The 17,950-nt window shown below is 39.2% G+C and overlaps 1 protein-coding gene across 1 annotated transcript in view; it reads left to right on the top strand.

Annotated features, from left to right (window-relative positions):
- LOC115160603 (fibroblast growth factor 14-like) overlaps window positions 1–14,617 on the top strand; it is a 74,648-nt gene extending 60,031 nt beyond the window's left edge. The window contains exons 4-5 of the mRNA XM_029710797.1: window positions 6,714–6,912; window positions 13,900–14,617. Coding sequence (XP_029566657.1) covers window positions 6,714–6,912; window positions 13,900–14,063 — 363 coding nt within the window. The 3' untranslated portion in view covers window positions 14,064–14,617. The remainder of the gene's footprint in view (window positions 1–6,713; window positions 6,913–13,899) is intronic.
- Window positions 14,618–17,950: the final 3,333 nt, after the last annotated feature.

Below are 17,950 nucleotides of genomic sequence, written 5' to 3'. Positions count from 1 at the left end.
TGCAACCATATGAAGATCTTCAAAGGTAAGTGATTCATTTTATCGCCATTTCTAACTTTTGTAATTCCTTTACTTGGTTGTAAAATGTTTGTATGCTTTTGTAAGCGGGGCGCTGTCCTCAGATAATTGCATGGTATGCTTTCGCCGTAAAGCCTTTTTGAAATCTGACAAAGCGGCTGGATTAACAAGAAGTTAATCTTTAAGCCGATGTATAATACTTGTATTTTTTATGAATGGTTATTATGACCATTTCTGTATTTTGAATTTGGAGCTCTGCAATTTCACCGGATGTTGTCAAGGTGGGTCGCTAGCGGAACGCCTTTGCCAGAAAGGTTAAGCAATGGCTTTTTTTCTGGCCACTCTTCCATAAAGCCCAGCTCTGTGGAGTGTACGGCTTAACTTCTTGGGGCTATGTGGGACGTTAGCGTGCCACCCGTGGCGCACCCTATCAAAAGCAGGTGCATTTCAAGAGCGGCAAATTTGAAACCAAATAAATGTCAAAATTCAAATTTCTCAAACATACAACTAACTTACACCCTTTCAAAGATAAACATCTCCTTAATCTAACCACGTTGTCCGATTTCAAAAAGGTTTTACGGCGAAAGCATAAAGTTATGTAAGGAGAGTACATTGACAATAGCTGTGTGTAATGTATTGTCGATTCAAAGACAGGCGTCACCAAAACCATAAAATCAGCTAAAATTATGCACTAACCTTTTACAATCTCCATCAGATGACACTCCTAGGACATTATGTTAGACAATGCATGCATTCTTAGTTCTATCAAGTTCATATTTATATCGAAAAACAGCGTTTTACTATGGCGTTGATGTTCAGGAAATCGTTTCCCTCCAATAACCGGCAGTCAAGTCATCACAACAAAATAATTAATTAATATTAGAAAACATTGGTAAAATATTATATTGTCATTCAAAGAATTATAGATTTACATCTCTTGAACGCAATCGACTTGTCAGATTTAAAAATAACCTTACTGGGAAATCACACTTTGCAATAATCTGAGCACTGCGCCCAGAAAAATACGCATTGCGATACAGACTAACCGCCATGTTGGAGAGATCTAAAATCGAAAATACTATGCAAATAATCCATTACCTTTTGATTGTCTTCATCAGATGTCACTTCCAGGAATCCCAGGTCCATAACGAATGTAGTTTTGTTCAAAAAAGCTCATCATTTATGTCCAAAAAGCTCAGTGTTGTTAGCACATTATCTAAGCCAGCCGGACTTCACTTCACTTCACGAACGGAAAAAATGTATTTACGTTCGTTCAAACATGTCAAACGTTGTATCGCATAAATCATTAGTGCCTTTTTTAACCAGAACATGAATAAAATTCAAGGCGGACGATTGCGTTCTCTTTTAAACCGTATTGGAACGAGAGTACCCAACATGAACTTGCGCGCCAGGTGTCTAATGGGCCATCACCGTTCCATGGCTCTTGTTCGGTCAGATCTCACAGTATATGACTCAAAACACTTTGTAAAGGCTGGTGACATCTAGTGGAAGCAATAGGAAGTGCCAAAACATTCCTCAGCCCCTTTGTTTTTCAATGGCATAGGCTTAAAGTCAATTCAACACATCAGGTATCCACTTCCTGTCAGAATCTGTCTCAGGGTTTTGCCTGCCAAATGAGTTCTGTTATACTCACAGACACCATTCAAACAGTTTTAGAAACTTTATCGTGTTTTCTATCCATATATAATAAGTATATGCATATTCTAGTTACTGGGTAGGATTAGTAACCAGATTAAATCGGGTACATTTTTTTATCCAGCCGTGAAAATACTGCCCCCTATACCCTAACAGGTTAAAGTGGTCCTATGGACAGATACTTCAATCTCCGCTGTGGAGCTTTGCAGCTCCTTCAGGGTTATCTTTGGTCTCTTTGTTGCCTCTCTGATTAATGCCCTCCTTGCCTGGTCCGTGAGTTTTGGTGGGCGGCCCTCCCTTGGCAGGTTTTTTGTGGTGCCATATTCTTTCCATTTTTTAATAATGGATTTAAAAAGGTGCCTTGTGGGATGTTCAAAGTTTAGTATATTTTTTTATAACCCAACCCTGATCTGTACTTCTCCACAACTTTGTCCCTGACCTGTTTGGAGAGCTCCTTGGTCTTCATATTGCCGCTTGCTTGGTGGTGCCCCTTGCTTAGTGGTGTTGCGGACTCTGGGGTCTTTCAGAACAGGTTTATATATGCTGAGATTTTTTATTTATTATTAGTTCACCTTTATTTAACCAGGTAAGCTAGTTGAGGACAAGTTCTCATTTACAACTGCGACCTGGCCAAGATAAAGAAAAGCAGTGTCACACAAACAACAACAACAGAGTTACACATGGGATAAACAAACATACAGTCAATAACACAATACAAAAAAAGAGTCTCTATACAGTGTGTGCAAATGGCATGAGGTAGGCAATAAATAGGCCATAGTAGCAAAGTAATTAAAATTTAGCAGATTAACACTGGAGTGATAAATAAGCAGATGATGATGTGCAAGTAGAGATACTGTTGTGCAAAAGAGCAGAAAAGTAAATTAAAACAATATGGGGATGAGGTAGGTAGGTTGGGTGGGCTATTTACAGATGGACTATGTACAGCTGCAGTGCTCGGTTAGCTGCTCAGATAGCTGATGTTTAAAGTTAGTGAGGGAAATAAAGTCTCCAGCTTCAGCGATTTTTGCAATTCGTTCCAGTCACTGGCAGCAGAGAACTGGAAGGAAAGGCGGCCAAAGGAGGTGTTGGCTTTGGGGATGACGAGTGAGATATACCTGCTGGAGCGCGTGCTATGGGTGGGTGTTGTTATCGTGACCAGTGAGCTGAGATAAGGCAGAGCTTTACCTAGCATAGACTTATAGATGACCTGGAGCCAGTGGGTCTGGCGATGAATATGTAGCGAGGGCCAGCCGACTAGAGCATACAGGTCGCAGTGGTGGGTGGTATAAGGGGCTTTGGTAACAAAACGGATGGCACTGTGATAGACTGCATCCAGTTTGCTGAGTAGAGTATTGGCTGCTATTGGTAGATGACGTCGCCGAAGTCAAGGATTGGTAGGATAGTCAGTATTACTAGGGTAAGTTTGGTTGCATGAGTGAAGGAGGCTTTGTTGCGAAATAGAAAGCCAATTCTAGATTTGATTTTGGATTGGAGATGTTTAATATGAGTCTACCTAGGTATTTGTAGTTGTCCACATATTCTAGGTCAGAACCGTCCAGGGTAGTGATGCTAGTCGGGCGGGCGGGTGCGGGAAGCGAACTGTTGAAAAACATGCATTTGGTTTTACTAGCTTTTAAGAGCAGTTGGAGGCCACAGAAGGAGTGTTGTATGGCATTGAAGCTTGTTTGGAGGATAGTTAGTGTCCAATGAAGGGCCAGATGTATACAGAATGGTGTCGTCTGCATAGAGGTGGATCAGGGAATCACTCGCAGGAAGAGCGAAATCATTGATATATACAGAGAAAAGAGTCGGCCCGAGAATCGAACCCTGTGGTACCCCCATAGATACTGCCAGAGGTCCGGACAACAGGCCCTCCGATTTGACATACTGAACTCTGTCTGCAAAGTAGTTAGTGAACCAGGCGAGGCAGTCATTTGAGAAACAAAAGGTATTGAGTCTGTCGATAAGAATACGGTGATTGACAGAGTCGAAAGCATTGGCCAGGTCTATGAAGACGGCTGCACAGTACTGTCTTTTATCGATGGCGGTTATGATATCATTTAGTACCTTGAGCGTGGCTGAGGTGCACCCGTGACCAGCTCGGAAACCAGATTGCACAGCAGAGAAGGTACGGTGGGATTCGAAATGGTCAGTGATCTGTTTATTAAATTGGCTTTCGAAGACTTTAGAAAGGCAGGGCAGGATGGATATAGGTCTACAACAGTTTGGGTCTAGAGTGTCACCCCCTTTGAAGAGGGAGATGACTGCGGAAAATAAGAATCTGTTTAACCTCTCTAGGGTAGGTGGCACCAAATTGTCCCACCTACGTAACAGCCAGTGGAATCCTGTGGCGTGTTATTCAAATACCTTAGAAATGCTATTACTTCAATTTCTCAAACATATGACTATTTTACAGCATTTTAAAGACAAGACTCTCATTAATCTAACCACACTGTCCGATTTCACAAAGGCTTTACAACGAAAGCAAAACATTAGATTATGTCAGCAGAGTACCCAGCCAGAAATAATCAGACACCCATTTTTCAAGCTAGCATATAATGTCACAAAAACCCAGAAGACAGCTAAATGCAGCACTAACCTTTGATGATCTTCATCAGATGACACACCTAGGACATTATGTTATACAATACATGCATGTTTTGTTCAATCAAGTTCATATTTACATCAAAAAACAGCTTTTTAAATTAGCATGTGACGTTCAGAACTAGCATACCCCCCGCAAACTTCCTGCGAATTTACTAACAATTTACTAAATTACTCACGATAAACGTTCACAAAAAGCATAACCATTATTTTAAGAATTATAGATACAGAACTCCTCTATGCACTCGATATGTCCGATTTTAAAATAGCTTTTTGGTGAAAGCACATTTTGCAATATTCTAAGTAGATAGCCTGGCATCACAGGGCTAGCTATTTAGACACCCAGCAAGTTTAGCCTTCACCAAACTCCGATTTACTATTAGAAAAGTTTGATTACCTTTGGTGTTCTTCATCAGAATGCACTCCCAGGACTTCTACTTCCATAACAAATGTTGGTTTGGTCCCAAATAATCCATAGTTATGTTCAAACAGCTGCGTTTTGTTTGTGCGTTCAAGACACTATCCGAATGGTAAATAAGGGTTACGAGCACGGCGCATTTCGTGACAAAAGAATTCTAAATATTCCATTACCGTACTTCGAAGCTTGTCAACCGCTGTTTAAAATCAATTTTTGTGCCATTTTTCTCGTAAAAAAGCGATAATATTCCGACCGGGAATCTGCGTTTAGGTAAATAGACGAAAGAAAATAAAGCACGGGATCGACTCGTTCACACGCCTCAGCCCATTATCCTCTTATCGGCCACTTGCCAAAAGCGCAAATGTGTTTCAGCCTGGGGCTGGAATGACATCATTCAGCTTTTTCCCAGGCTCTGAGAGCCTTTGGGAGCCGTAGGAAGTGTCACGTTACAGCAAAGATCCTCAGTCTTCAATAAACAGAGACAAGAAAAACAAGATCTTGTCAGAGGACACTTCCTTTAAGGAATCTTCTCAGGTTTTTGCCTGCCATATGAGTTCTGTTATACTCACAGACACCATTCAAACAGTTTTAGAAACTTTAGGGTGTTTTCTATCCAAAGCCAATAATTATATGCATATTCTAGTTACTGGGTAGGAGTAGTAACCAGATTAAATCGGGTATGTTTTTTATCCGGCCGTGTAAATACTGCCCCCTAGCCCTAACAGGTTAAATTACAGGTTGTAATGCAACAAAATAGGAAAAACGACAAAGGCATGAATACTTTTGCAAGGCACTGTAGCTAGTGTAACAAATTGAACTTGGGAAAGCACTTGTAAATGCTTCTAAAGTTCGATTTTTCCTCTTCAAAATGTCCCTAACGAAAATATATATTAAGGTTAGGCTTACAAAATATTTCCATTAACTATAATCCACACAATAATTAACATTTCCTTCAGGATTATTTTCCTGTTTTGAGAAACTGTCAAATTAAGATATGGCATTTGTAGGATAATTCTTCAGAGTTTCAGGCAAGGTCATTTGAACTACTTTTGTGCACTTTCTAGTAGGTAGCATGTGTCAAGTGGGGACATGGATTGTGCTGGTTTTGGGGTGATTAGGTCAAAGCTTTGCAGAAGGTGTATTCAGGCGCAACCCCTTCACACCCGAAGTCAAGGGTAAGGCGAAGGAGAAAGTGAGTGTGCCATTTTGCCACCACCACACTTATCAGACATGACTTTAGAGAGCTAGCTATCTGCTGGTTGATTTAGCTGATTTACCTCAGGGCACTGCAGCACTTGTGGAAATATGGGCGACACTTTACCTGGGTAGGCACTTATCTCTGTCATAACACTAATTTGTAATCTGCTAGCGTGAAACAAATGTGAGATTTGACCTCTGGATATGGCTACATTTTCAAACATGAATCAGATGTTGTTGCAGTATGTCGTCTCTTTTTAGCCTGTGCTTCACTGTTATTTTTGCAATTGCACAAATCTTGTGTCTTTGGGTCGGCAGGTAGCCTAGTGGTTAGAGCGTTGGACTAGTAATCGAAAGGTTGCAAGTACGAATCCGTGAGCTGACAATGTAAAAATATGTCGTTCTGCCCCTGAACAAAGCAGTTAACCCACTGTTCCTAGGCTGTCATTGAAAATAAGAATTTGTTCTTAACTGACTTGCCTAGTTAAAAAAAAGAATACAAAAAAGACATCTTACTACAAAAGCAGTTCACTGCTTTTACCCCCAGAACTCTGTGATAGTTAACCAGAGGTGTAGTGAACAATGGGGAATAAGGTGTCCCCTTGACCTACTGTATGCCTCGAGACCCGATACTTAAAATAAGTATTTTCAAGAATAATTATGTCAAAATTACAAGAGGATACATGTGAGGAGGAGCTAAAGTTAGAAGGGTAGATTCTGGAATCAAACCCCAGCTTCCAGTGGTCAGTTGTACATCTATTGAGAGCAGGAACCACACTGCCACAGACCTGATACTTAACCTGTATTTCTTTCTTTGCAGGAACTCTTTACGTTGGAATGCAAGTTCAAAGAGTCTGTGTTTGAAAACTACTATGTGATCTACTCGTCGATGCTGTACAGGCAACAGGAGTCAGGGAGGGCTTGGTTCCTGGGACTCAACAAAGAGGGCCAAGCCATGAAGGGTAATCGAGTGAAGAAAACAAAACCAGCTGCTCACTTCCTGCCCAAGCCATTAGAAGGTAAGCAATTGCCACACTGAGTACAATTTGTGTCCATTAGAAAATAACAATTTCAGCGGCATTAGAGTAGTATAGAGTACAGGCATTAGAATAGTTCAGCGGCTAGAGAATTCCCCACAGTTTGTTTTGTAATGAGAGGAAATATATTGAACTGAAAAGTAGGGTCTTCATCTGCTGGACTTCTTTCAAGGTTAACCACAATACTTATTAAGGCTATACGCACTACATGTTACACACAAACACTTAAACATGCAAATTGGCAGAGTTATTATTTATTTGGTCATGACACATTATAGTCTTACTCTTATACAGACATCATACACACTCGCATTATATCATATCCAATATCATACACATCAACCTACTCAGATTTGTTACACACATTATTTGTCTCAATTTTCTAACATCTGTGGCATTGGCTCACAGGCAAACAGGCAAGGGAATAAAAAAATATTGCTAGAACCAATTTCTTGAATTCTAAATATCAGACATTTGAAAGCTCTAGTTTTGACCGTCATAATACCTCTGATGGCAGTAACTTTACAAGCACTAATTATGGTCAATTTAGACTGAGAATAGTATCTAGTTATTGTAAGGGGTGAAATAAGTATAGCTAGTTATAATTGTAATGGTTTGGCAGATTATAAAAATAATTTCAGTCTTTACATAGCTAAAAGAAAAGGACTATAACATATACTGTTTACAGGAAACTCACTCTAAATTCTTAGATGAAGTTGTGTGGAAAAAGGAATGGTGTGGTGAAATAATGTTCTGTCACGGATAAAGGAACTCAAAGGGTGTGATGATATTAATTAACTAAAATTTCAATCTGAATGTGCAAATAATCAGGAATGATTCACAAGGAAGGTGGATTCTTTTGAATATGAAAGTGGACGAAAGTGATTTGGCTCATTAATCTATATGGTCCAAATCAGGATGGTACACACTTCTTCGAAAACATTTATACCAATTGATTTAACTTACAGGCAACAAATGATATAATCATTATCGTAGGAGACTATAACACATTGTTAAGTACCTCAATGGACCGTAAAGGTATTCACTCTACAAATTATCATCACAGTGCCCTTAAGGATATCACAAATATTATGGACACATTAGAAATAGTAGATATTTGGAGACTAAAAAACCCCGACCTAGTGAGATAGACATGGAGGAGACTTAACCTTTCTGGGAAGGGGGTTCCGCTAGCGCAACACCTGGCCTATAGCCAGTGAAATTGCAGGGCGTCAAATTCAAACAGATATCTCGTAATTAAAATTCCTCAAACATACAAGTATTATACACCATTTTAAAGATAAACTTCTCGTTAATCCAACCACAGTGTCCGATTTCAAAAAGGCTTTACGGCGAAAGCACACCATGTGATTATGTTAGGTTAGCGCCTAGCCACAAAAACCATACAGCCATTTTCCAACCAAGGAGAGGTGTCACAAAAGTCAGAAATAGCGTTAAAATTAATCACTTACCTTTGATGATCTTCATCTGATGGCACTCCCAGGTCTCCATGTTAGACAATAAATGTTTGTTTTGTTCGATAAAGTTAATCTTTATGTCCAAATACCTCCTTTTTGTTTCACGCGTTCAGTTCACTATTCCAAATGGACAAGGCGCGGGTCCAGACGAAAAGTCAAAAAAGTTCCATTACAGTTTGTAGAAACGTCAAACGATGTATAGAATCAATCTTTAGGATGTTTTTATCATAAATCTTCAATAATATTCCAATCGGACAATTCCTTTGTCTTTAGAAATGAAAGGGAACAGCTAGTGCTCACAGCCTGGACTGGGAAGACTAAATTAAAGGCTTACAGCCAGACCACTGGTTCCAACAGCTCTTATTTGCTCCCTTTTACAATAGAAGCCTGAAACAACGTTCTAAAGACTGTTGACATCTAGTGGACGCCTTAGGAAGTGCAATCTGACTCCACAGACACTGGATATTTGATAGGCATTCACTTGAAAATTACAAACCTCAGAATTCCCACTTCCTGGTTGGATTTTTCTCAAGTTTTCGCCTGCCATATGAGTTCTGTTATACTCACAGACATTATTTTAACTGTTTTGGACACTTTAGAGTGTTTTCTATCCAAATCTACTAATTATATGCATATTCTAGCTTCTGGGCCTGAGTAACAGGCAGTTTACTCTGGGCACACTTTTCATCCAAACTTCCCAATGCTGGCCCGTATCCCTAAAAATTTGAATCAAGCTAGTCATCTTGACTACTTTCCTGTCTCTTTCTCTCTTGCATCAAAAGTTTAAAAAGTTTTAATAGGAGACAGAATGCGATCGGATCATCATCTAATTGGCATTCACATAATTGTTATAGATTTTCCACGTGGACGGGGATATTGGAAATGTAATCAAAGTTTACTGGAGGACAACTTATTTTTAATTAAGACAAAAGAATTTATAACTTTTTCCAGTATAATATTGTCACGATTTTGTGTTGAAACTGACCAAGGCGCAGCGTATCGTTCCACATCTTTTATTTGAATGTGAAACTTAGCAAGACAAACAATAAACTAATAACAAACAACAAACCGTGACGACAGAGCTGCAACATGCACTAACTCAAAATAATCTCCCAACAATTTCTTAAATATGATCCCCAATTAGAGACAACAATGACCAGCTGCCTCTAATTGGGAATCATACAAAACCCCAACATAGAAAAAAGAAACTAGAACACAACATAGAAATAACTGAACTAGATAAACCCCCCAGTCACGCCCTGACCTACTCTACCATAGAAAATAAGAGTTCTCTATGGTCAGGACGTGACAAATATAGGTTCAGCAAATCCCCTTATTGTTTGGGATACCTTTAAATGTACCTTCAGGGGTCATTCAATTCAATATTCATCAATAAAAAAAAACAGCTTCTGGCTAAAGAAATAAGACTAACAAGGGAAATCCATGAACTAATAGTACAGATAGATAGCAATAAAAACGATACTACAGAGATACAAAATAAGTTAGAGGAAAAACAAAAAAAACTTGAGGAACTTATTCAAGAACAATCAAATGTAATCTATTACAAAAATAAAGAAAACTGGATGGAATATGGAGAAAAATGCACAAAATTATTGTTGAATCTCCAATACAGGAACGCTAACAAAAATAATTAGCAGAAACTCGTTACTGAAGATTATGATACTATGATTCTCCAAATTATATTTTAAGAGAGGAAGCTAATTATTTTAGGCAGATGTTTTCTTTTTCCGTCTCATCCTCTCCCACTGAATGAAGATTATGGTAAGGAATTCTTTCCAAATAATATAAAACATGGAAAATTAACAAATGTACAGAAATATCAGTGTGAAGGCCATATTACAGAGGAATAACTTTTTAAGGCTATTAAATCCTTTCAGTCTGGAAAAACCCCAGGGCTTGATGGCATACCGATAGAGGTATATCAAGTATTTTTGAATATACTAAAAGCTCCATTGTTAGATTGTTTTAACCTGTCTGGGATAGGGGGCAGTATTTTCACGGCCAGATTAAAAACGTACCAGATTTAAACTGATTACTACTCTTGCCCAGAACTGAGAATATGCATATTATTAGTAGATTTGGATAGAACACACTCTGAAGTTTCTAAAACTGTTTGAATGGTGTCTGTGAGTATAACAGAACTCATATGGCAGGCAAAAACCTGAGAAAATTCCAAGCAGGAAGTGGCCTGTCTGCGAATTTGTAGTTCTCCTTTAGCTTCTCTATCGAAACTACAGTGCCTGTGGGGTTATGTAGCACTTTCTAAGGCGTCCATAGACTCTCTAAAATGTTCAGAAAGCGGATTGAGGCGTCTCCTGTCTCTGGGCAGAGTACAGGAGCACAGTTTGTCAGTGGACTGCCTGGTGACTAAGAGATTGGAAATGCGCATTCCCGAGACCTCGCCATTTTTTTCTTTTGTCCTTTGAATGAATACACTATTGTCCGGTTGGAATATTATCGCTGTTTTACGAGAAAAATACCATAAAAATGTATTTTAAACAGCATTTCACATGCTTCTAAGTACGGTAAAGGAACATTTAGAATTTTTTTATCTCGAAATGCACTCTCGCGTTACCCTTTGGATAGTGACCTGAACGCACGAACAAAACAAAGGTATTTGCACATAACTATGGATTATTTAAAACAAAAACAACATTTGTTGTGGAAGTAGCAGTCCTGGGAGTGCATTTTGATGAAGATCAGCAAAGGTAATACAATTTTTCTAATAATAATTCTGAGTTTAGTGAGCCCCGAAGTTGGCGGGTGTCTGAATAGCTAGCCGTGATGGCTGAGCTATGTACTCAGAATATTGAAAATTGTGCTTTTGCCGAAAAGCTATTTTAAAATCTGACATAGCAATTGCATAAAGGAGTTCTGTATCTAAAATTCTTTAAACTTCTTAGGGCTAGGGGGCAGTATTGAGAATTTTGAAAAAAATATGTGCCCATTTTTTAACTGCCTCCTACACCAAATCAGAAGCTAGAATATGCATATTATTGTTCAGGTTTGGATAGAAAACACCCTAAAGTTTCTAAAACTGTTTGAATGGTGTCTGTGAGTATAACAGAACTCCTATGGCAGGCAAAAACCTGACAAGGTTTCATGCAGGAAGTGGCCTGTCTGACAAGGACTCGTTCTTCTTGTCTCTGTTTATTGAAGAGTAAGGATCTTAGCTGTAACGTGACAATTCCTAGGGCTCCAATAGGCTCTCAGAACCCGGGAAAAACCTGAACGATGACGAGGCAGCCTCAGGCTGAAACAAATTATCTCCTTTTCCAAGTGTCGCATCAGAGGACCATTGAATTAGGCGCGTGCGCGATTCGCCCCCGTGGAGTATTTTCATTCGGCTGTTTAGCTCATTGCAGATTCCCGGTTGGAATATTATCGCTTTTCTACGAGATAAATGGCATAAAAATTGATTTTAAACAGCGGTTGACATGCTTCAAAGTATGGTAATGGAATATTAAGACATTTTTTGTCACGTTCTGCTCCATGCTCGTGACCGTGATTTAGCATTCTGATAGTGTCTAGAACGCACGAACAAAACGTCGCTGATGGAACATAACGATGGATTATTTGGGACCAAACCTACATTTGTTATTGAAGTAGAAGTCCTGGGAGTGCATTCTGACGAAGAACAGGAAAGGTAATCAAACTTTTCTAATAGTAAATTGGAGTTTGGTGAAGGCTAATCTTGCCGGGTGTCTAAATAGCTAGCCCGTGATGGCTGGGCTATGTACTTAGAATATTGCAAAATGTGCTTCATCCGAAAAGCTATTTTAAAATCGGACATATCGAGTGCATAGAGGAGTAATGTATCTATAATTCTTAAAATAATTGTTATGCTTTTTGTGAACGTGCCCCCCGTGGCGCACCCTATCAACAGCAGGTGCATTTCAAGAGCGGCAAATTTGAAACCAAATAAATGTCCAAATTCAAATTTCTCAAACATACAACTAACTTACAGCCTTTGAAAGATAAACATCTTCTTAATCTAACCACGTTTACCGATTTCAAAAAGGTTTTACGGGGAAAGCATAAAGTTAGGTTATGTTAGGAGAGTACATTGACAATAGCTGTGTGTAGTGTATTGTCGATTCAAAGACAGGCGTCACCAAAACCATAAAATCAGCTAAAATTATGCACTAACCTTTTACAATCTCCATCAGATGACACTCCTAGGACATTATGTTAGACAATGCATGCATTTTTAGTTCTATCAAGTTCATATTTATATCTAAAAACAGTGTTTTACTATGGCGTTGATGTTCAGGAAATCGTTTCCCTCCAATACCGGCAGTCAAGTCATGACAACAAAATAATTAATTAATATTAGAAAACATTGGTAAAATATTATATTGTCATTCAAAGAATTATAGATTTACATCTCTTGAACGCAATGGACTTGCCAGATTTAAAATTAACCTTACTGGGAAATCACACTTTGCAATAATCTTAGCACTGCGCCAGAAAAATACGCATTGCGATACAGACTAACCGCCATGTTGGAGAGATCTAAAATCGAAAATACTATGTAAATAATCCATTACCTTTGATTCTCTTCATCAGATGTCACTTCCAAAGAATCCCAGGTCCATAACGAATGTAGTTTTGTTCAAAAAAGCTAATAATTTATGTCCAAAAACCTCCGTGTTGTAGCACATGATCTAAGCCAGCCGGACTTCACTTCACTTCAAGAACGGAAAAAATATATTTTCGTTCGTTCAAACATGTCAAACGTTGTATCGCATAAATCATTAGGGCCTTTTTTAACCAGAACATGAATAAAATTCAAGGCGGACCATTGGGTTCTCTTTTAAAACGTTTCGGAATGAGAGTACCCACCATCAAATCGCGCGCCAGGTGTCTAATGGGCCATCGCCGTTCCATGGCTCTTATTCGGTCAGATCTCACTGTAGAAGACTCAAAACACTTTGTAAAGGCTGGGGACATCTTGTGGAAGCAAAAGGAAGTGCCAGAATATTCCTAACCCCCTTTGTTTTTCAATGGCATAGGCTCAAAGTCAATTCAACACATCAGGTATCCACTTCCTGTCAGAATCTGTCTCAGGGTTTTGCCTGCCAAATGAGTTCTGTTATACTCACAGACACCATTCAAACAGTTTTTGAAACTTTAGGGTGTTTTCTATCCAAACCTGAACAATAATATGCATATTCTAGCTTCTGAGTTGGTGTAATAGGCAGTTAAAATGGGCACATATTTTTTCAAAAATTCTCAATACTGCCCCCTATACCCTTACAGGTTAATGAAAGAGGAGAAAGTAAACCTATTTTACTCTGGGTTTTACTAACAAGATTTTCCCTATCTCTTCCATTCTCTCCCTCTCTTCTATTCTCTCCCTTTTTCTCTTATCCTCTCTTTCTCCCCTCACTCTCTTCCTTTCTCCCATTTTCTCCCTATCTCCTTACTTCTCTTTCTTGCTCTCTTCCTTTTTCTCCCTCCCTCACAGTTGCTATGTACAGAGAGCCATCGTTGCATGACGTAGGAGAGATCAAAGCTCCCAAAACCGCCGTCCCTCCCAATAAAAACACAACCGAGCCCCCAGTGATGAATGGAGGCAAACCAGTCAGCAAGAGTACTACTACTGCTACTTCTTCTAGGCCTCACACATAGCCACACCTCACCTTACATGTGTGTGCAGGGAAGGGTGTGTGTGTGGAGTGGGGGAATACGATGGAGGCAGGGATTCTCCCTACTGGACTCCGAACCTGCACTGTCTTTCTTCTGTGGATCAGATCCAGGCAATCCCTCTTTCCTTCCTTTCTTCTCCTCCTCATCTTCTCTCTCTTTAACTCATCAATGGTGGATCAATCCGGAAAGGTGTTCGTCGACTTACCCCTCCCTCTACTAAAAAGGAAGGAAGAGTGACTCTGACCATGGAATGCCTGACCAAATAATGGAATTCCTTTATAATCCTCTCTGTAAATGTGAGAATCCATGAGAATGATATGTGTTACACGGCCACATAGGATACCAGTAACCCAAGACCAACCCCTCTACTTTATGCCCTGTTGCAGCAGAGTCTGTGCGAGTCTATTTCCTATAACACAGTTCACCAGCTATGGTCTGGGGTAAATGCTGTACAAATATAGTAAAAGGAAATGCGGATTGTCATCCTCTATTTTTTTACAAGTACGTTCTCATCTCTTTCTATCTCTATTATCACACTTTTCTCTTTGTCTAATAACTTTTTTTGCAGGGACAGTGTGTGGTTTTATAATACACACAGACACATAGACACTGAAATATACTCTTCCACCCACACACACACACACACACACATACACAAAATTAGATTCCACCGGTGGCTTGGTTCCAGGGACTCATTTAGGAAGACTGTTGTTTGGGAAGCACTGCAGATACACACACTCTCACACAACGTCTACATCAAGGGGAGAGTCAGAATCTCAGGCTGCTTGTTGTTTGTTTACGGCTCGATAAAGAAACACTGGAGCCTGGTGGATAGCTCCCGCAATCATAGCTGACGAAGTGCTAATTACCACCATTGCAATCAATGCTAGGATCCCACAAACACACAGACACACAAATGCTTGTGTGTGTGGGAGAGCGCTTTAACAAGCGGTGTATACATATCACTATCCGATCCCACCAGCGGTAAGCTCTGCCTCGTCTGGTAGGTAACTAGGAAACAAAGGTCTATTTTTCCTTAATTCTTATTTCGGAGCGTGGACTCTAGCAATATCTATAGGCCTTGTAGGCTTCTGTCCCTCATTCACTGAATTCTCTGAGAAACAGGCTAGGCTAGTGGCTCAGAAAAAATGTTTCAAGCCCAAAAGAGGCAGCAATTTTATAATCAACCATTTTACATACAACTCTACTCGAGGTTTGGATTGGAAAGCGGCTGAACGGGAGTAGGTGCCACTGATCGGGTGCATCTCCATTTTGTTCAGCAAACTATAAAAGGTTAGTATTGTGTTCTCTTTTTTCTTGCAGCAGCAATGCAAGAGATGGCTTATACTATAACTTTTCACAGTATACAAAAAATTATTACAAATATTTTAAAAACTACTTTTTAAACGACTTAATACCAGAGGATTTTCTCCTAGCTCAGCATGAAGAGTCCACTGTCGCTCATCTTGGCATGTCACGTGCCCTGTTTAGACTTCAATCCCTGGCATGCAAAAACATATATCCAGTCACGACTGGGTCTAAGGTGCCTCACCCACCAAACACATCCATTAGAGACCTAGTAGCATATTCACTCAACAACCTTCACAGACCACAGAGATTGATTCATAAAGTTACCAAAGTATCCAATAAGTCAGAACATCTTACGATACCACAGTTGTTACTGTGTAGATCAATAGCCAACAGCAGCCGACGGCAGTCGGATTCTGACTAGATTTTCCTGTTTTGTGTATTTTTTTACTGTGACTTACCATATGGTTAATTTTCACAAACATAATCCCATTGATTAATCAATTCTCTGTTGGCCTTCTCGATGAACCTCTGAAAGGTCTTGATTGATATCATTTTGGATCTCGTGTTCATATGAATCGAGGTTGCGGCATACCTAGAACCATTTACATGCATGTTTTTCCACAAGGGACTGTGTGATAATGGAAAGGTACTGTTCAGACCTACTTGTTAGTGTGGAGTTGTTTGTGACTCGAAACAACATGTTGTTAGGCACATTCCTACTTCCACTGGAGCTAGAGTACTTCACAGCACTTTCAGTTCAGAGTCCTGATCTGATCATGACTGTTAGCAATTTATCAGCTGATTTACTAACAAACTTGTCTTGATTCAAGGATTTTCATAATAGTTTTGATAGACGATTTAGAATGTTGATAAGTAGTCTGAAGCTACTGTATGCTGCTAAAATTGCTAGTATATTAAGAGGTTTATTGGGATTTTGAGATACTAGTTTCTAGGGGATTTTGAAACAGATTGTTAATTAGACTTAAAAACACTTGTCTGTACAAAGCTACATTAATGCTATTATAACAATGTCGCACAATACACAAAGGAGCTGAAATCATTTTAATTATCTTTAGGGCTGGTGTCCCTCTTCCACATGACACCCAGGTCGCATCCCAAATGGTACCTTATTTTTTACATTTGTCCACTACTTTTGACCAGAGCCAGATGGGCCCTGGTCAAAAGTAGTGCACTAAATAGGGAATAGGGTGCCATTTGGGATGTAGCGCCAGTCATTTCCCCACATCATAATGAACTCTACGTGCTAGGCTACCCAAGCCCCTGCAGACCAGTTGACTTGTTCTTCGAAGGTGGAACTTTATTTTTGTAAATGACTGATGTGTGTAAAAATGCATCTGTTTTATCGCTCTAGACGCCATCTTGTTTGTTTTGATCCTACTGTATACGGGTCATGTGTGATGTCGTTTTCCTGATCCTTCCAAAACAGTTGTCACTCAAAAAATATTTTCCCTATTCTCTCTCTGTCAACAAATTTGTCTTAATGTAGATGGAGGGGATGTTTGTTACATGTGTTTTGGTTTAGTTTTTCAATCACATAGTTTGCCCGTTGTCTCATCTGTTGCATGGGAGAGGATGGCATTGATGAACTGCATGTAGTAGGCTATGTGTATCAAGAACTGTTGGTATGTACTGCAAATTTTACATACATATATGCAACAAGTTTGTCTGCACTGTAGTTTGTGTTTGTTGTATACACATATACAACATATTGAATAAAATATTTATATAAAGGTGTGACTGTCAGTAACATTAATGCAATATAGTGTGCAGTATATTATTGCACCTGTCATTTTGATGGGATAAATAAAAACGAGAGTTTAGCTAGTACTAAAAAGCATGAAAAAGCCATAGTAGAATTATTTACATTAAAGGTTTCTTTACGACTTCCTATCAATCATGTTTTCAGGTAAAGGTTGGATTCTCCAGTAAACACAACTTATGTCCACTGAAACCACCTTCTGAAGTGACATGAATACCCAGCATGCCACTATAGAGCTATGTGCGTTTTTTTCAGTTTTTCTTGACACGACATTCAAAAGAAATTGGAATTGTTAAGTGAGGGGGAATTACCATGCATTGACTTGTGGTAGAATATTATGATGGTTGTGATTGTTTTCAGCGATGGAATGGAATAGGCATTATTAAAATGATTTATATAAAAATATATACAATTGCAAGGATGACCCTTGGAGACATGTTATGTCATGTTATAGCACATTTATACCCACATACTGTATGATTATGGTATTTACATTGTTTTCCATGCAAAAATGTTGTGTCAAATGGCACATTCAATGTTTTAATATATATAAAAAAGAACATGCTCAAACGATACTCCTGACTTGAGTGCAGGGTATTCTTTGTGTCCAATTTGTGATGAAGCACTTTCAACCCCAAAAACACACCACTGGTGAAAATACCCCAAATGGAAATTATCATCAGCACACACACACATTATCATCATCACCTCACACAGACTATGGATTAACCTGTTGGGGATAGGGGGCAGTATTTGCACGGCCGGATAAAAAACGTAC

Source organism: Salmo trutta, chromosome 24, assembly GCF_901001165.1.
Source record: "Salmo trutta chromosome 24, fSalTru1.1, whole genome shotgun sequence".
In the NCBI taxonomy this organism is placed as follows: Eukaryota; Metazoa; Chordata; class Actinopteri; order Salmoniformes; family Salmonidae; genus Salmo; species Salmo trutta.
The sequence above is the reverse complement of the archived record's forward strand: the minus strand, read 5'-3'. Positions and strand labels throughout refer to the sequence as shown.